We start from the raw sequence: 16,946 nt of genomic DNA, 5'->3' as shown, positions 1-16,946 counted from the left end.
AGTGAGAGATCAAGAATAAAGAAAGATAAAATCTCAACAAATGTACTGTTACACCCTTACTGCTGATCTTTGCATCCCACCACTGCTTATTTATTATCATCTCATTATCAGCTCAATTCACATTTCAACCTATTTTAATAAATAATTTTTCACAAACAACCAAGGCTTGAAGATTTGATTTAATAGCTTTTTAGGCTGACAAGAACACAACATTGTTAATAGAAATGAACAAAAGTAATGCAGATATTGCTGTTAACACAATTCAGGAGGGAATATTTTTAATATGGAAATTGAGTGATTACAAATTACATCAGTGTTAATCTATATTTAACTTTTTTTTCTCAAAATCTTTTTCCACCTGATTTTCTTTTATATAAGTAATCTGACAGTTCTTTTTAACAGTTAATTTTAATATATTGCATTTAAACATTTATAATAGAATGTAATTATGAAAAAAATACAGATATTACTTTTTATTTCAAACTTTTTTTTCCAACGTGTATTAAAGTATTGCTGTTAACATTCCTATAAAAAAGTTAAGTTATAAAGCATGAATGATAGTCTTCAAAAATCCTCATGAAAAAAGTGCTTAATGAAGGAATTTATTTATTTACTTGGTAGGCAATATAGTATTGTTTTGTAATACGTGAATACATTTTAATTTTAGAAGAGAGAAGAAAGACAATCAAGCTTTTTTGTTTAGCTTTGTGCAGATTACTGAACCAAGTCTGAACCACCTTAATTTTTCACAACTATCTAGTGGAATGATTTTAGAGAACCCTTCCCATCTAGACTACATTCAAGCTCAAATATTACATGTGCCATCTTACAAAATTCAATTTGATATAGAATTCTCTCAATATCTAAAATAAAAAAGACACAATAACAGATGGACACAGTCTTGGTCACAGAACTGGAACAGCTGCATAATAATAATAATACTCTTGTCTGAATGTGACTAGCACCAGCTAGGTCATAGAAGATTACATCATAAAATCTATATAAAACTCTGTAAATCCAGTTTGGCAATCACATGAACTAGTAAATCATGTTCACATGGTCTTTTTTTCGTGCTCATTGTAATAACACTGAAGCATCTTAGAGATATTCCAGGACGGCACTGATCGATTTATTAGATCTTGAGGAGTTGCTCAGCTGCAGCCAAGTGGAAGAGGAAGTTCTCGGTCGCCGCAGGGAAGTGACGCTGCTTCAGTGTCTCCAGAGTCAACTTTGCATCCTCGCCTTCTTTAGCAAGTGACACCAAGTTAGTGAGGATTTCCTTAGTCTTCGCTGAGATATCCTAATGAATGGAATGAATAGATTAATAAAAAAAAAAAAAAAAAAACTCAGACAAGACAGCAGTCATCATATATTCATGTATTAGTTCACCTTGATAACCTGTGCATCTGTGCGATCATTGTCCTCCGCAGACTGGACAATAAAGTGCCCAATCTCTTTATGCAGTTTGCCCATAGCCATTACCTCTGTTAGGGTGACAAAAGTAGTTAGAGTGGTAAATGACACACATATATATGTTTAAGCAATGCAAGTAATATATACACTAATTATTTTTTTTTTCTTATTCATAATCAAATGTTACAGTTAGGGCTGGGGCGGTATTGATTTTTTATAACCGCGGTAAAAAACTAACGCATCACCGCGATATCCCAACCCCCCCCCCCCCCCCCCCCCCCAAAAAAAAAAAAAAACCCCGCAAATTTATTGGTAACAAATCTTTATTCTTCAAACCATACAGCCTACATACAACTTCTACATAAACCATAAATACAGCATAACAAGTGAACATATGCTGCCTGTATAATTCGTCATTGTACAGCTAACCTGTCTTTTTCCGTGCAGACTTTTTGAAGGAGGAGCTTGTCCGCCTCCCCCTTCTCCATCCATAGATCTATTTTAGGGCTGGCCCGAATAGCGGTTTTGAGCTCAGGATATTCGGCAGTAATTGGTAGCGAATATTCTAATATTCGTTTAAAAAAAAAAGACGAATTAATCCATAGCAAAATTTTCCACTGACCCCCGGCCCCGAAAAAAATATATTTCTCACCCCTTTCCTCGGGCCGTTCGGGCTCAAGGCTCAAGAAGTCTGTGATAGGCGTCTGTTTTTTTTTTATTCACACTCTTCTTATTTCTCATTAAATATCTACTAGATACAGATTATATCTGTACAGTATCATTTATTTCACTTCCCTCCTGAATATTTGGAGTGCATTATGTATCCTTATGTTGTGTAGTTATGTAGTTTTCACCCCAGAATTTCTGCTGCTGCCCAGGCTTCGGCTGCATCGCAGGGCAGGAGCGCAGCTGCGTTACGGCTATTTCGTTTGAATTGTGCAGTGCAGAGTATTACAGATTTTGTATTTTTGCACTTGGGCTATTAGCTCAATATTAAATATTTCGTTTGTTTATAAATTATTTTATATTCTTAAACCATGTTAAATTATATTCGATTGGAGGAAATTAATTCAGACATCATTTCTTTTTTGTCCCGTTACCGTTCCGCAAAAAAAATCCTTCTTTTAATCCCGCATCAGCCCGCCACATACACAGTTTTGCCGCACCTGCCCCGCGGTCCTAAATAAATTTAATAAATTACATTTAGTGCTTAAAATTAAAAAAAATATTTATTAAAACCGCGCGCGGTCACGTTTCTTACCACATTACAAAAAAAAAATCGGTGTGTGTGTGCGCGTGTCGGTCCATTCTCCGCTCCTTTTTTGTGCTTAGGGTTTTTTTTGTTGCGTGCATGAGAATCACTGCGTGATTATTACAATTTTCTTAACTATTTATTAATGTGCTCCCACATCCTCTGGATTGATTAAACTCCTGTTCCCGCCAATAACAATTCAGTTCTGTCTGTGCCGCAAGATATCCTGACGGGACCCGCGTCATATAATATGTTGATTAAAATGTCGTGACGTTAAGAAATCGGCTCGCAAGAGACAACCGACCAAAAAAAAGACATTAGTTCCATTTTAAAATAATAGAAACCTGTCCTTTATGTTTGACAATTTTTGTTTCACTTTACGTGTCCTTACTCATCTGAAGTTTATTTATCTGAACTGAGTTTCATATGGTTATATTTGTAGCGGTTCTGAACTCAGTTCCGCGTGCTGTGAAAGAGACAAGGCGCAGCGCATTTTACCTCAGACTTGGTCAGATAACAACATTTCAGTAAAGATGGTGGTTATAGTTTTATATCATTGCTTTGCTGTTTGAACTACACTTCAACCAACCTTACTATTTTTACCAAGACTGAGGCGCAATGCCGCGCGTTCTCCGCGGTGCTCACGCAGAACAGCCAGCAGCCAGACAATGAATTAATATATTTTACTTTCTCAAAATGTGACCACGGAACACCTTACATGGCTCTATGGTTTACCTTGAGGTGGGTGAATTAGTTTGATGTGTTGGCGAGAGGTGCAGACACCACTTTCCGGCAAATCTTGCAGATGATTCTCTTCTGTTCTGAGTCTTTTTCTTCCTTTTTTCTCAACTTACTGAGCCTGCCCTGTAGCTTCCATTTCCGAGCCAATATTAGTGCTGCTAATCTTCACTCTCTTCAGCAGCCTCAATGGAGACGAAGTGAGCAGGACCTCAATGAGTACCACGCACCGCGTTTTGCTTAACCCATTCGCTGCCGCGCCAGTGCAGCGGCAGCACAGATAAATGACAAAAAAATTTATATTCGATATTATGAATTTTGAGATCGTTTGACACCAATATCTATCGCGATCAAAATATATTTGATATATTGCACAGCCCTATAGTGTAGGACTTACACTTGACATATTAATACTGAATTCACCACAGTTGTGCTTATATGGAGCATTTTACTACCGCTCAAAACGCAGTCAATCAGATTTGACAGCCATAAAAAAATGCGGTAATGACGGTAATGAGCTCATCACCGCGGTGACGTCCCATAACCGCGGTATTGCGGTAATAAAATTATCGTCACAGCCCTAGTTACAGTACATTAAATTACAGTACATTTAAATTGAATTTTTCACCTTTGGCATGTTGAGATATGGTGATTTCACTGTCTGGAAGATTAACGAAAACATCAAAGAGGTCCGACCTGTTGATAACTTCAGGATCCACAAATCCTGCAACATATCCTGAGCACACACACACACACACACAAATACACACAAACAAACACACACAGCAGGACTGCATTTAGGATTCATGTTCCCAACAGAAAAGCTACCAACAGTAATGTAATAAGGGGCAACACTGGATATAATAAAACCTAACAGATATCACATGGCATGTAAGGCTTTGATTTACCCAAAACAAACCACAGTTTGTACCAGATTTAATGAAGCCACTTGTACTACAGCATGCACAATCCAAACCTCACAACCTACTGACAGATTTTCTCAAATAAATAAAATATGTAACAACAAAACCCAGTTTACCAAGTTAGCATACAGTCATTTGTCATCCTATTCAATAGATATGCTATGGAGTCTATGTCTAATTGTGTGGACTGTTTAAAAACTGACCATTAAAGAACAGAAAGAAAAGAGAAACAGAAGCGATATAGTCTGTAAGTATTGAACCATAAAGGGTTCCTATATGATCAGTGCAGCTATAAAAAAAAAAAACACAATGAATGTAAAATAAAAGATTATTTTATAGATGGTGTTAATGTTATGGCTGATCATGTATGACACAAATAGTAAACCACAGGGTTCATATACTTTTTACCCATTTTTCATGACTTTTCAGTGCCTTCAAGGCAAATTTTCATGACCATACGATTTTTAAACATCAGTGCAGACATGGACAATAAAACCAAAAATCAACTAAAACTATGATCAAAATGTATTCATAGTAGGCCTACAATGAATCTGATAAAAATGTTGATACACAATGTTTAATAATAAAATGTGTGTCAGATTCTGAGAACCCCATTGTGCAGGGCTAAATTTCTGAATTAACTCCGTCGAAAAACGGAAACACAAAGATTTGTAGACCAAACTTTCATGATTTTTCCAAAACTTATCCAGGCCTGGAAATTGCTATTTTCAAATTCCAAGAGTTTTCCAGACTTTTAAAACATGAACCTAAACATTGACCTCTTCGTACCTGTACATGATCTGAGGTTCTCCAGCTCTCTGTCCTCCAAATGAACATACGGGTGCAGAATAGACCAGTCTTTCCGATGCCACGTCAGGGCTGGAAGTGCTCTGGTGTGAAAATAAATAAATAAATAAATAAATAAAAGACAATATATAGTGAAACAATGAGTTAAACTATACTGATATGTTAAACACATGTGGGTGTGGTATTCTTGGGTTTATTACTGTTTTCATTACTGATGACAGATTTGACATTGATATTTTATTTTATAGTATGATACATTTATAACAAAATCTTATTCTGGAATAAACAGTTCAAAATTGCATATGTTATGATACTGATATACCAATTATATTCATACAAATATAACAATTCTAAAATGACCTAAACAAACATTTTGGGATGTCAAAACAATCCTCAGTGCAATGGCAAATAGTTGGTAGCCAGTAGACACACTGTATACAGTTAGCATGTTCTTCATCCAACATTTTAATGGAAATATTGAATTACCTTGTAAACTCAAGCAGAGCCTCAACACGAGGGTGGTATATAATGATTCTTTTCTTCAGCATCAGCGCTGTGTACAGGATAATCGTCTCCATCCCAAACTGAGAAACCACATCTGGACAAAAGACACAGAACAACAGTTATGACCTCATTACTGTAAACAGGACAATCCAAACTGCTAACTATAAAAGTAAATCCCTATATTCAGACTGATCGTTACCACCTACATAGAAGTTACTGATCATTGATACTGATCAAGCTACAGTTTATTTATACACATTTCCCAAAACGTAGTCATCAGATTTTTTTTTTCATTGAGCTAATGTAGCATGTAATTAAGTTTATGCTCCACAAGCTAACATTGTGCAGACTGTATGGTAAATCACTGTTAAATATTTATATGGTTTGTAATGCTGTAAAACACACAGATTAAAAAAACAGCTGTAGCAGTTATACTGTATTTATATATAAACTTTAATAATAATCCTGACAGGTTAAACAACAAATTACAGACAATCATTTTAATCCACAAAAATATAGTCTTTTTGATGTACTCTGCAAACACTGATTCATAATGACAGCTGAATATATTACCCTACCTTTAACAGATCCAGACAGGTATGCATTTCTCACATCGTAATCCTTGATAAGGAAAGAGCCATTCTCATCGCTTTGGCAGATGCCCTTAGTCAAGACAGATATGTAACCCTCCATCATCTTCACTGGACTGCCATGCTTGGTGTACATCCTTATAAAGCACACAAAGTCAAAAGTTTTTTTTTAATGTAGATATGTATTTGATATCAAAATGTAAAAATACATGTCACATTCTCATCTATATGGCATATCAGTGCTGAAATGTATAATCTGAAACTTTGCTTACAATAAAATTACAATAAAAATGTAAATAGGGAAACTGCACAAAATTTAAATTAATACATTTGTTTACCTGCACAGGACTCGAGTGAATGCAGCATACTTCTCAGGGTTAAAATCCTTTGCTGTAATTACTATAGAGAAATGCGTAACCTTCAGGAATAAGCACATATTTTATGTTAATGAATGCATAAAACCAGAAGCCTAAAATGAAATTAAAATGAAGTCAATAAAACACACCAAAAGCCACACCAGACAAACAATATATTACTTAAGGAAGATAAGAAAGTACTTTACTGCATACTCTACTCTTAAGTCTTTACATTCTTCTAGCATTGGATCTCCTCTAAACCCAAGAGAGAGTATTCAATCCATGGTGTCTCACACATTTATTTATACTTGAAAGTGGAGGTTATAAACTGAACACAGCACAATAGACTTTACTGTTCCAAACTACTGCTGCCTAGATAAGTAAAGCAGAGATATGTGAGTTAACTTACCTTCTTAAGGACAGTGGGCTCCTGGACGTCCACCGTGCTGATGTAGTACCACGTTCGGCAGTGCTGCCCAAACACAAACGTGTGCAGCACTATACTGTCCAGCGTTAGGCAACATTTTCGGAGGAGAACTTCTCGCAGCTCAGTGCTGACAGAAGGGTAACACCACACCCACAGCGTGTCTCCATTCAAGTCCTTTTCTAAGGAAGTATAATATGACAGAACAATATGTTTTGAATAACATAAATAGGATATTATTCCCCAATTTCCACAGTCACAGCCTTGTGCATGTGGAAAGGCTCTTAGAGTTCTAGTGTTCTTCTTCTAAGATTTTCTTGATTTTACCGAAGAGATCACAGATCAAGATCATTCAAGAATGTTTTTTCAACCACATGCCTTCCTCAAAGATGATGTTTCCCCACTGTCCTTTAACTTTTTAATAATGCATTGGACAGTTTTTAATGCATACCAATAATGTTACATCTTTACACGATCACAGGTAGTGTCGTTACACAGGTTTTTTTTTTTTTTTAACGAATAAGAAGCTACTCACTGCCTCAGTTAGGTCAGTTAGTCATTTGTTGCCAGCTGAAACATAATCAATGGGAGGCCCTTTTCTATACGCTTAGTTAAATACAGGTGGTGACTACAACAGAGCACATTTTTATTACATTCTGTGCCATGACTCCAATAATATTCTAACCTCAAACTAGATACAACACGATTGATATATCCCCATCACTTACAAAACAAAAATAATGAGATTAGAAGTTGGACATCTCACTGAGTGCAGGTCACATGTTTTTTATTAGGCCTGGTTGCGGATACTGTATATATAAATATACCCCTCAACTGTAGAATGTCCCATATACTTTGTGTATTACAGCTCTTACCAATCAGTCCCACACTCAACATGAGCTGAGTCTCAGATAAAGCCATCTTCCATTCCTGATCTTCTCCTAGCCTCCAAGATTCACGGACAGTCCGGACCAGACACTGCCTCACTCATTAACTGACAGTTAGATAGTTAGAGTTATTCAGTGATCTGGCTGTAGGACACTGGGAGTTAATGTAGCACCAGCAGGAGCAGCTATCAGTAGTCCAGTCCTGTATAAACCCTGCAGATCCTGCGGTTGTTTCCCGGTTAGATCAGCTGTATGAACAGTGTGATTCGGTTCCTCTGAAGTTCCTCTGCTGCTCGGTCCTGCAGTTCTCAGGTATCTGCTCAGAGCGCTGCTCTACAGTCCGGATCTGTGATCCAGAGGAACAGAAGATCAGCGCTCTGCAGATTCACTCAGCTGTCAGCTCACACAGAGAGCGCAGACCCGCTCTAATCTTCACTATAAACATTAACTGAGAGGAGTTTACAGCCTACAGTAAACTGGAAGTGCATTTCTTCCGGTATTTTTCTCTTAAAGCACAGACTAAAGCAGGGCGCCCCTACCGTGGCGGAGGAGTTACTGACTGCGCCCTACATACCACGGCCCAGTCCCACTTCACCACTTTTAGCCCTACAACTTACAGCCTATGATACACAACACCAGGGGTTCTCAACTGGTCTCAGTCCGAGAACCACATTTTCTCATCCCATTTTCTCCCCAATTTACAAGGCCAATTACCCGACCCACTCATAAGCATGCCCCAACACCAGGAGGGTGAAGACTAGCACATGCCTCCTCCGACATATGTGAAGTTAGCACTGCCTCTTTTCAAACTGCTGGTTTTTAGCATCACAGCACGCTCGTAGGAAAGCGCAGCAACTTGGTTCCGATACATCAGCTTACAGACGTACGGAGCCCGGGAGGGGCCGTGGATAAAAAAAACAATTAAATCGAGTGAACGATGTAGCAGTTCGTGCTCACGTTTTCTTTAATTCGAGTGAACGATTTGCAATTCGTGCTCACGATTTCTTTAATTGGTGCTCACGATTTCTGTAATTCGTGCGCACGATTTCTGTAATTCGAGTGAACGATTTCTGTAATTCCTGCTCACGTTTTTATGCAATAAGACAATAAGCTGGGAGGGAAAGGAGCATTTTCTCTCTTGATCTGTTACAGGGGTGCAGTGATGATAATCAGTTATCTACCTTTATAACCTGCTGATATTAATGCACTAGTGTTACAGTTAGATGTACAGTACAGTGAGCAGATTTTGCCTGGTGGTGGAATCTCTACAGCGCGTGGGGGAGAGCCGTCCGCGGCACGGGTTCCCTGGCCGCGAGCGCAGGTCTTCACGGAGCTTATTTACCAACAATATAGACAAATATAGTCAATTCCAGTCATGATTAAAGGAAACAAACATTACTAATGCAGGATAACTGTGTGTTATTAAAACCAGATCAAAACAAAGTTATAATGCAATGTGGAACTGTTTATAATTTCTTATTTTCAACAATAGTATAACGTAAAGAAGTATAATTATATAAATATACAGCTATAAGACTTAGGTCCAAATGTACACTGTAAAAGTTAATAAAGATAATACAAAATTAATGCAAGGTGTGACAGTTGTCTATGAATGGCTCATATAAGAGCTGCTTTAAATATGTAACACTATATAAAATCAAAATAGCTGGTCTAAAATACTATTAATACAATGTATTAAGATATTTAGTAAATAGGCATTTCATATAATAATTTGGATCAATTTGATAATTTATTCCAATATGTTTCCTAAAATAATTAAGTTTCTATATCTGATGAAATGTCCTGAATATCTGCTTATTCTCAAATCACAGTGTCCTGCCCAGAAACATGCCACAAGCTTCAAATAAAAAAATATAATAATTATAAACTTCTTAAATGTATATTTTCTGAATTATGTGTTTATTTATTATACAAATTATTAAAATATAGATTAAATCTATCATAAAAGTAATAATGATGTAACCAGATTTAAGAAGGTGTGCATTTCCTTGGAGGCTGGCTGAATGTTATTTAGAAATTAATAAACACATTTGCACATTGCATTATAACTTTGTTTTGATCTGGTTTTAATAACACACAGTTGTCCTGCATCAGTAAAATGTTTGTTTCCTTTATTCATGACTGGAATTGACTGTATTTGTCTACATTGTTGGTAAATAAGCTCCGTGAAGACCTGCGCGCGCGGCAGGTGTCTGGCGGCGGGGGAACCGATGCCGCGGACGGCTCTCCCCCACGCGCTGTAGAGATTCCACCACCAGGCAAAATCTGCTCACTGTACTGTACATCTAACTGTAACACTAGTGCATTAATAACAGCAGGTTATAAAGGTAGATAACTGATTATCATTACTGCACCCCTGTAACAGATCAAGAGAGAAAATGCTCCTTTCCCTCCGAGCTTCTTGTCTTATTGCGCATAAAAACGTGAGCACGAATTACAGAAATCGTTCACTCGAATTACAGAAATCGTGCGCACGAATTACAGAAATCGTGAGCACGAATTAAAGAAATCGTGAGCACGAATTGCAAATCGTTCACTCGAATTAAAGAAAACGTGAGCACGAACTGCTACATCGTTCACTCGATTTTATTATTTTTTTTATCCACGGCCCCTCCCGGGCTCCGTAGTACAGACGCCTTGTGCTGAGCGACATCACCCTAGGACTGATGTGGGGAGAGAGCACACCAAGAGAGAGCAGGGCCCCAGCAGCTGATGGCAAGCTACATAAACTGGATTCAAACCAGAGATCTCCCGATTATGGTGGGATTTTAGTCCACTGGACCACTTGGAGTGTGACCTACTTTTGTAGAATACAAACCATACAAATTCCTTTACAAAAATATTTATGGAACATTTATGTATAAGTATGAAGTAACAAGTTACTCCCTTTCTAGGTGTTAACTGGTGTTTTGTTTGCTTGTCTGTATGTACGAAAGGTGCTATGAAAATAAAGTTTAATATTTATTGTTATTACAGAAATTCAGAGACTTTTATTTTGAATATATATACATGCACCCAATTTTAACCTATTTTTAAAACACAAATCCAGAAAAAAGATGGTTAATGGTTTCATCATATCTGTGACAGAATGAGCAGTTTGAGAAGTGTAAAATTTACTGTATAATAATAATACTTTTAGCCTGCAATTTTTTATTGGAAAACAGAAAAGTATCCAAACATCTTTTCAATCTAAGTTGCCAAATTTGCTATATATACCTGAGATCTATTATTATTATTGTTATTATTATTATTATTATTATTAATAATAATAATAATAATAACAATAATAGGAAGAATAAGAAAAAACGTATTTCTGTATGGTCTTAATATGACAGTTCACTTCGAGAAGTCATAATAATACAAGTTTAATATCGTAATATTACGAGATATTACGAGATCATGATGATATATGATGAGAATGATGACGTGTGATAAAACATTTAAATATAAAGGTGATGAGCTTTATTTTATCATGATTTTTACTCAATCTAAACTGCCTTAAGGCAGACAGAGGAAATAAAGCTGGTTTTTCTTCAGAAAACTACTCACAAACCTGTTTTGTGAATTTGTTCTGTTTCATAATGTAAGGAAGATTAATCAATCCTAGATTTCTGAGATTTAAAAGATGAATTTAAAAGACATTTTCTGTTTAACTATATATCTAAGTATATATTATAGCAATTTACAGGGAGATACTGTAATTATATATGCTGGTTATTTCCCCTAATGTTTCTAAATCTAGTTTTCACTCAGTCTGTGGCTTTGCGAGCTGGTAATTGTCTGGGATCGATTGGTTGAGACTGGAGTAATGATGGCGGCCTGACGGCTACTCACCGCTGTTCTGGTCTGATCGCTAAAGTATGCTGAGATGTTTTAGCCGGTCAGCCGAGTTATCCGCGTCCCTCCCGATTTTAAAGGATTTTGCACGTTTTCGTCAGCCCTTCAGGTGAGCCCTTTCTTCTGTTTACCGCTGTTTTGCTGTGTTATATCTCCCGTTGTTCAGCGCGGCTCTCTCCGCCCGCTGTAGCTGAAGCGGCTCTGTCTGTTAGCTTAGCTTAGCTCAGCTCCGGTTTCTCCGGAATCGTAACTAGCAGTTAAATTACCGTAGTTTTAAACTCGCCCTGATTATTATCTCCTCATATTTTTACTCCACTGGAGCTACACGGCAAGAAAACACACACGCTTAACTAACAAACTGACGATAACATGGATTATTTGTTTGCGTTTCGGCTTGGTGTTAGTTATTCTTACACGAGAGGATGAGAAGACAATTATACAGAGCCCGTAAACTAACCGGCTTCAAACCGTTCAAGTCCCTCAGTTTAATATTTAAATACTCACATCAGTTTAGTACCAAAACCTTTGCCTTAGTTTAATACCTAAATCTTTACCTCGGTTTAATACCTAAATATTTACCTCGGATTAATACCTAAATCTTTACATCAGTTTACTACCTAAATATTCCCCTCAGTTTAGTAACGTTACCTTAAGCTTTACCTCAGTTTAATATTTAAATATTTCTCTTATTTTAACATTAAAGTATTTCCTTAAGTTTTAAATTGTTTAAGAAATCGTTCCTTCATTTAATTAAAGTTGTGCCCGTATTGTAAAAAATATCCTCCTACTTCAAGATTGTTCAAAATTGTTTCTTTGTTTAATAAACCAGTCCCTAAATTTAAATTTAAAAAAGTTTATTAAATCGTTTTCTCAATCTAATAAATCATTCCCTCAGTTTAATAAAGTTGTTCTCTTAGTGAAATAAACCATCCTTCTACTTCAATAAATCGTTTCTTGTTTTAATAAATAATTCCCTAAATTTAATTATATATTTTTTCTCATTTTAATAAATATTTCCCTCAATCTAATAAATCATTCCTTCAATTTAATACGTTGTTCTCTTAGTGTAAAAAGACCCTCGTACTTTAATAAATAGTTTCTCAGTTTAATAATTCATTCTCTAAATTTAATTGAAAAAATTGTTTCCTCTCTGAATAAATCATTACCTCAATTTAGCAAAACGTTTCCTCAGTTTTAAAAAGCTTTACTGAGTTTAGTAAGTTCTTATCTCAGTTTACTAAGTTGAATAAATCAACCTTTCCCCTCAATTAATACATATTTTTCTTAGGTTAATGACATTTTCCCTCAGTTTAAAGAATCATCAGTTTAGTTATTTAATTGATTTTAATGAATCATTCCCTCTCTTTAGTAATTTGTTCTATTTCTGTTTTCTCGTGCTCTAGTTAATTTAAGGGGAACATTTTAAGATACTTTATGGTCTCAGAAGAAATAAATGATTAGTCACTGATTTTTATTAACTGCACTGACTTATTATTTAGGCAAAATTCATGTTTGCCTAAATAAGGAAACTTTTATGTTATAATTTTATAAATATTATTTATTTATAGTATCTAGAATTATGTATAGTATTAATTTGAGGTTTATGGAGAATATGACATGTGGTATCAAGGTATATCAATAACAAATAAGCGTTCCTATTCAGTACACGCAGCCCTTTAAAGATTAAACACACCCAGACAATGTTGGCACACGCCTATGTTATCCATGCTATCCATGTGCACAGGTGTGCTTACGTTTGTATTTGCATTTGAATTTACACGTATGGCATTCAGCAGCTTTGGTTAGTCAGAGCAACTTGCACTTAAAGCAAAGTGCCACTCATAAAAACACACTTTGGCTAGATCTATTTAAAAATACAAAAGTCAGTCTCAAAATAGATTTAAAAACCGCTCAACATCTAAGCAAGAAATTAAATGCAACCAAGTGCTTTTAAAGTTAACTGCAAAATCAGTGTTGAGTAGGTGTTTTAGAAAGAGATTGGTCTGCAGTTTGGATTGAAGGCATGCCAACTCTTGAAAGACTCTTGATTGATGGATCAGGTTTTGACCATTGCCATCAGGTAGAAGAGGCTGGTCCATTTTTGGATTTGTAGGCCAGGTTCAAAGTTTGAAATTTGATGTAGACGACTACAGGAAGCCAGTTGCTGCGGAAATAATCAATGTTTTAGGTCTGCCATTACAATGGTGGCAGTGCTGTTCAAGGTAACTTTAAACAGCAGCATAGGTTTCCTAACCCAGATTAAGCCAGGTCGGCGACCATGTGACGCTTGTCGCTTGTTGGATTAATGAATGATTCATTTCTCAATCCAAGACGCTGGCTAATCTTCATTAATGCATCTTTGCTTTGCAACCCAGTTCAGTCGTGCACTGGTTATGAATGGTCTCTGACTAAACACATGAACAGCGCTGGGCACTGACTAAGCATGGGAATTGCATTTAATTCAGTGTAAGTTTAATTGAGGTTAGTTGTTTTCCTAATCCAATTTAGTTTGAATTTACTACACGACCGGATGGAGGAGGAGCGATAAGTAATCCAGGCGTGAGTGAGTGCTGAAGTAGTTTGCTGTAGTTTCTGTCTACCTGTATTGAAGGTTTGTAGAGTAAATGTGTTCCAGCGTCTATAAAAGTGACTTAAGCCTTGAGTAAATATCCAGAAGGAGTTGCATAAAGGTGCTTGAGTCGCCTTTTAATACTTCAGTATTAGTAGTACTTCTGAGTAAAAAATACATATATTACAGCCAGTTTGTCTTAATGCTTTGATGTGCTTTTGGTAGAAAATAAAACTATATTAAAAAATTCAACTTATCGTCTTATAATGTATGCCCATTATGTCCATTGTGTTCTTACTTGATCAGAGTAAAGATGTCTAATTGCCACCCACTTCTGACGTGAACTAAGAGCTTTTATAAGACCATGTTTTTAATGTAAAATGAGACTGATGCTTGTCAGAGGGTGATGGGTGTAATAAAACCACTATTTAATCTCCTCTTATCTTCAGCGTTTCCTCATTCAATCCACCTTAAGCTTTGGGCAATGCTTCAGACTGTTTCTGCTTCTGTGTCAGGTGTCCGTTACTCCTCTGTGATTCAAGAGACCCAGAGCTTAGCAGTGAGAGGATACTTAGGCAAAGCTCAAGCAAAAGTTGTGAAATGTGCTCCATTCTTGGGAAAATTGATGAGTCAGAATTTCTTACTGTAGCAATAATTGGAGACCAGACACCTGATGAGTCACAGGCCTCTAAAAAACACTACTGAAAATGTACTAGATGAAATTGATTTTTTTTCATGTAGAGTTGGAAGTTCAATGTTTTTTTCAATATAACATTCTAAAACAATTCAGTTCTGTAGCACTTGATGCTTTTAATACTACTGTACTGCTATACACTGAAAGAGCAAGTCTAATCAAGCATGCAGGAGGCACTTATCTAGTTTGCTAGCATGACAATATAAAAAAGTCCCAATTCCTGTGTGGGAAGGACTATCTTTGTATTATACACATCTTACAGGAACAGCATAAAATATCAGACTGAACTGGATAATGAAGGAAATCTACGTATAAAACACTGGTCAAGGACTGTGCATTGACAATTTCTTTTTCTTTTGCCAGAGTCATTTCGAACTTCAAAATGAGTGACCCAGCAGTAAAGAGGGTGGTGAGTACCATCATTCGCTCTCCAGAAGACAAGCGCGAGTACAGAGGACTGGAGTTTACAAATGGCCTGAAAGCCATTCTTATCAGTGACCCCACCACAGACAAGTCATCAGCTGCACTTGACGTCCACATAGGTAAAAGTTGAAGACCTTTTCTCGCTCCCAGATACTTATTTTCTGTTATCTGCTGTATATTTTATGTCATAAACTGCAGCAGTGCATGGGTATACACTTAATTTTTCTTATGAAATATTTTGCTTCTTTTCTGTTTTTAGCACTCTTCTTTTTTTGTACTCCTTTGCCAAAGAGAGCGACTCATTTAACCATATGCTCCAGGCCTTGGCATCTGTCCTCTGTCTGCATTTGTAATCTCTTTGTCACTGTAGTTGACCTACTACTCCAGATCATGTAGCATTCTAAAGAAAGCTTGACTCCACAGGTGTAAACGTTTTATTTAGTGTTAATCAACAACAAGAAATGTAATATATATATACAGCCTATATATAAAGGTAGAAAACCTTCAGAAGGTTAAGAACGTGCAGCGTCATGAGATCATGAGAGGGTAGCCCAGAAGAGGATTAGGAGATAACGCTTCATCTTGTAGAGCTAAAGGTTGTTATTCATTCACGCTTCCAGGAAGACCTACTTCTTTCCTCACTGTTATTTCCTTGTTGATGACGTGAATTTAAATGCCCAGTTGTAAAATGACTCTGCAACTTTATAGGGCTGGAATGTTTAGAGTTCATTTTGAATTTGAATTGTAATATAAAGCAAAAATAATTGGGCTCATGTCCATATAATGTATTGTAAGTCAATATAAAAAAGTGATAAGCCTAGATTAAAACAGATTTAATTTTCAGCTGCATGCTAATAGGAAGATTACACATTTTTTAGTCTTGTATTGTTTACATTTAAAATGTCTTTGATTACCTGTGGACGGAAGTCAGATCACTGAAATCAATATGAAATGTTTTTCCCTCCTTTGAGACTTTTGTATATATTATATTATGTAAAAAAAAAAAAAAAAAAAAATATATATATATATATATATATATATATATATATATATATATATATATATATATATATATATATATATATATATATATTTTTTTTTTTTTTTTACCCCTTCTCTCATTTCCTAGGTTCATTATCAGATCCTCCAAAGATTTCCGGTTTGGCACATTTCTGTGAGCACATGCTGTTTCTGGGCACCGAGAAGTACCCGAAGGAAAACGAGTACAGTCAGTTCCTGAGTGAGCACGCAGGTAGCTCCAATGCCTTCACCAGCGGAGAACACACCAACTACTACTTTGACGTGTCCCATGAACATCTGCAGGGAGCTCTGGATAGGTGGGTGACTGAAGGACACGATTTTGCTTTAGTACACTGCCACAGTGGACTTAAAACAGAGAAGTCTAGGTGACACTTCTGGGGGTTTAACATAAATTTTGCGTTAATTGTTTAGCAGTTGCAGCCATTTTTACTTTGTCCCTCCATTTTTACAGGCACAGACATGCAGTG

The 16,946-nt window shown here is 36.3% G+C and overlaps 2 protein-coding genes across 3 annotated transcripts in view; one reads left to right on the top strand and one right to left on the bottom strand.

Moving 5' to 3' along the window:
- Positions 1–586: 586 nt before the first annotated feature.
- Positions 587–8,403, bottom strand: dennd10 (DENN domain containing 10). Its single transcript, XM_007258687.4, has 9 exons — positions 7,883–8,403; positions 6,993–7,189; positions 6,566–6,645; positions 6,216–6,364; positions 5,620–5,731; positions 5,116–5,216; positions 4,032–4,139; positions 1,390–1,484; positions 587–1,300 (listed from the first exon to the last, which is right to left on the bottom strand). Exons 1-9 carry the CDS (start codon positions 7,926–7,928, stop codon positions 1,133–1,135), a joined length of 1,056 nt encoding a protein of 351 aa, XP_007258749.3. The 5' UTR covers positions 7,929–8,403; the 3' UTR covers positions 587–1,132.
- A 3,299-nt stretch (positions 8,404–11,702) lies between these two features.
- ide (insulin-degrading enzyme) overlaps positions 11,703–16,946 on the top strand; it is a 38,788-nt gene continuing 33,544 nt past the window's right edge. For both annotated transcript variants that reach the window (XM_022684613.2, XM_007258684.4), the window contains exons 1-3: positions 11,703–11,861; positions 15,379–15,557; positions 16,568–16,775. In XM_022684613.2, coding sequence (XP_022540334.1) covers positions 11,776–11,861; positions 15,379–15,557; positions 16,568–16,775 — 473 coding nt within the window. In that variant the 5' untranslated portion in view covers positions 11,703–11,775. The remainder of the gene's footprint in view (positions 11,862–15,378; positions 15,558–16,567; positions 16,776–16,946) is intronic.

The sequence above is a fragment of the Astyanax mexicanus genome, chromosome 7 (genome assembly GCF_023375975.1).
Source record: "Astyanax mexicanus isolate ESR-SI-001 chromosome 7, AstMex3_surface, whole genome shotgun sequence".
NCBI lineage: Eukaryota > Metazoa > Chordata > Actinopteri > Characiformes > Acestrorhamphidae > Astyanax > Astyanax mexicanus.
This window is presented reverse-complemented; position numbering and strand designations above follow the sequence as displayed.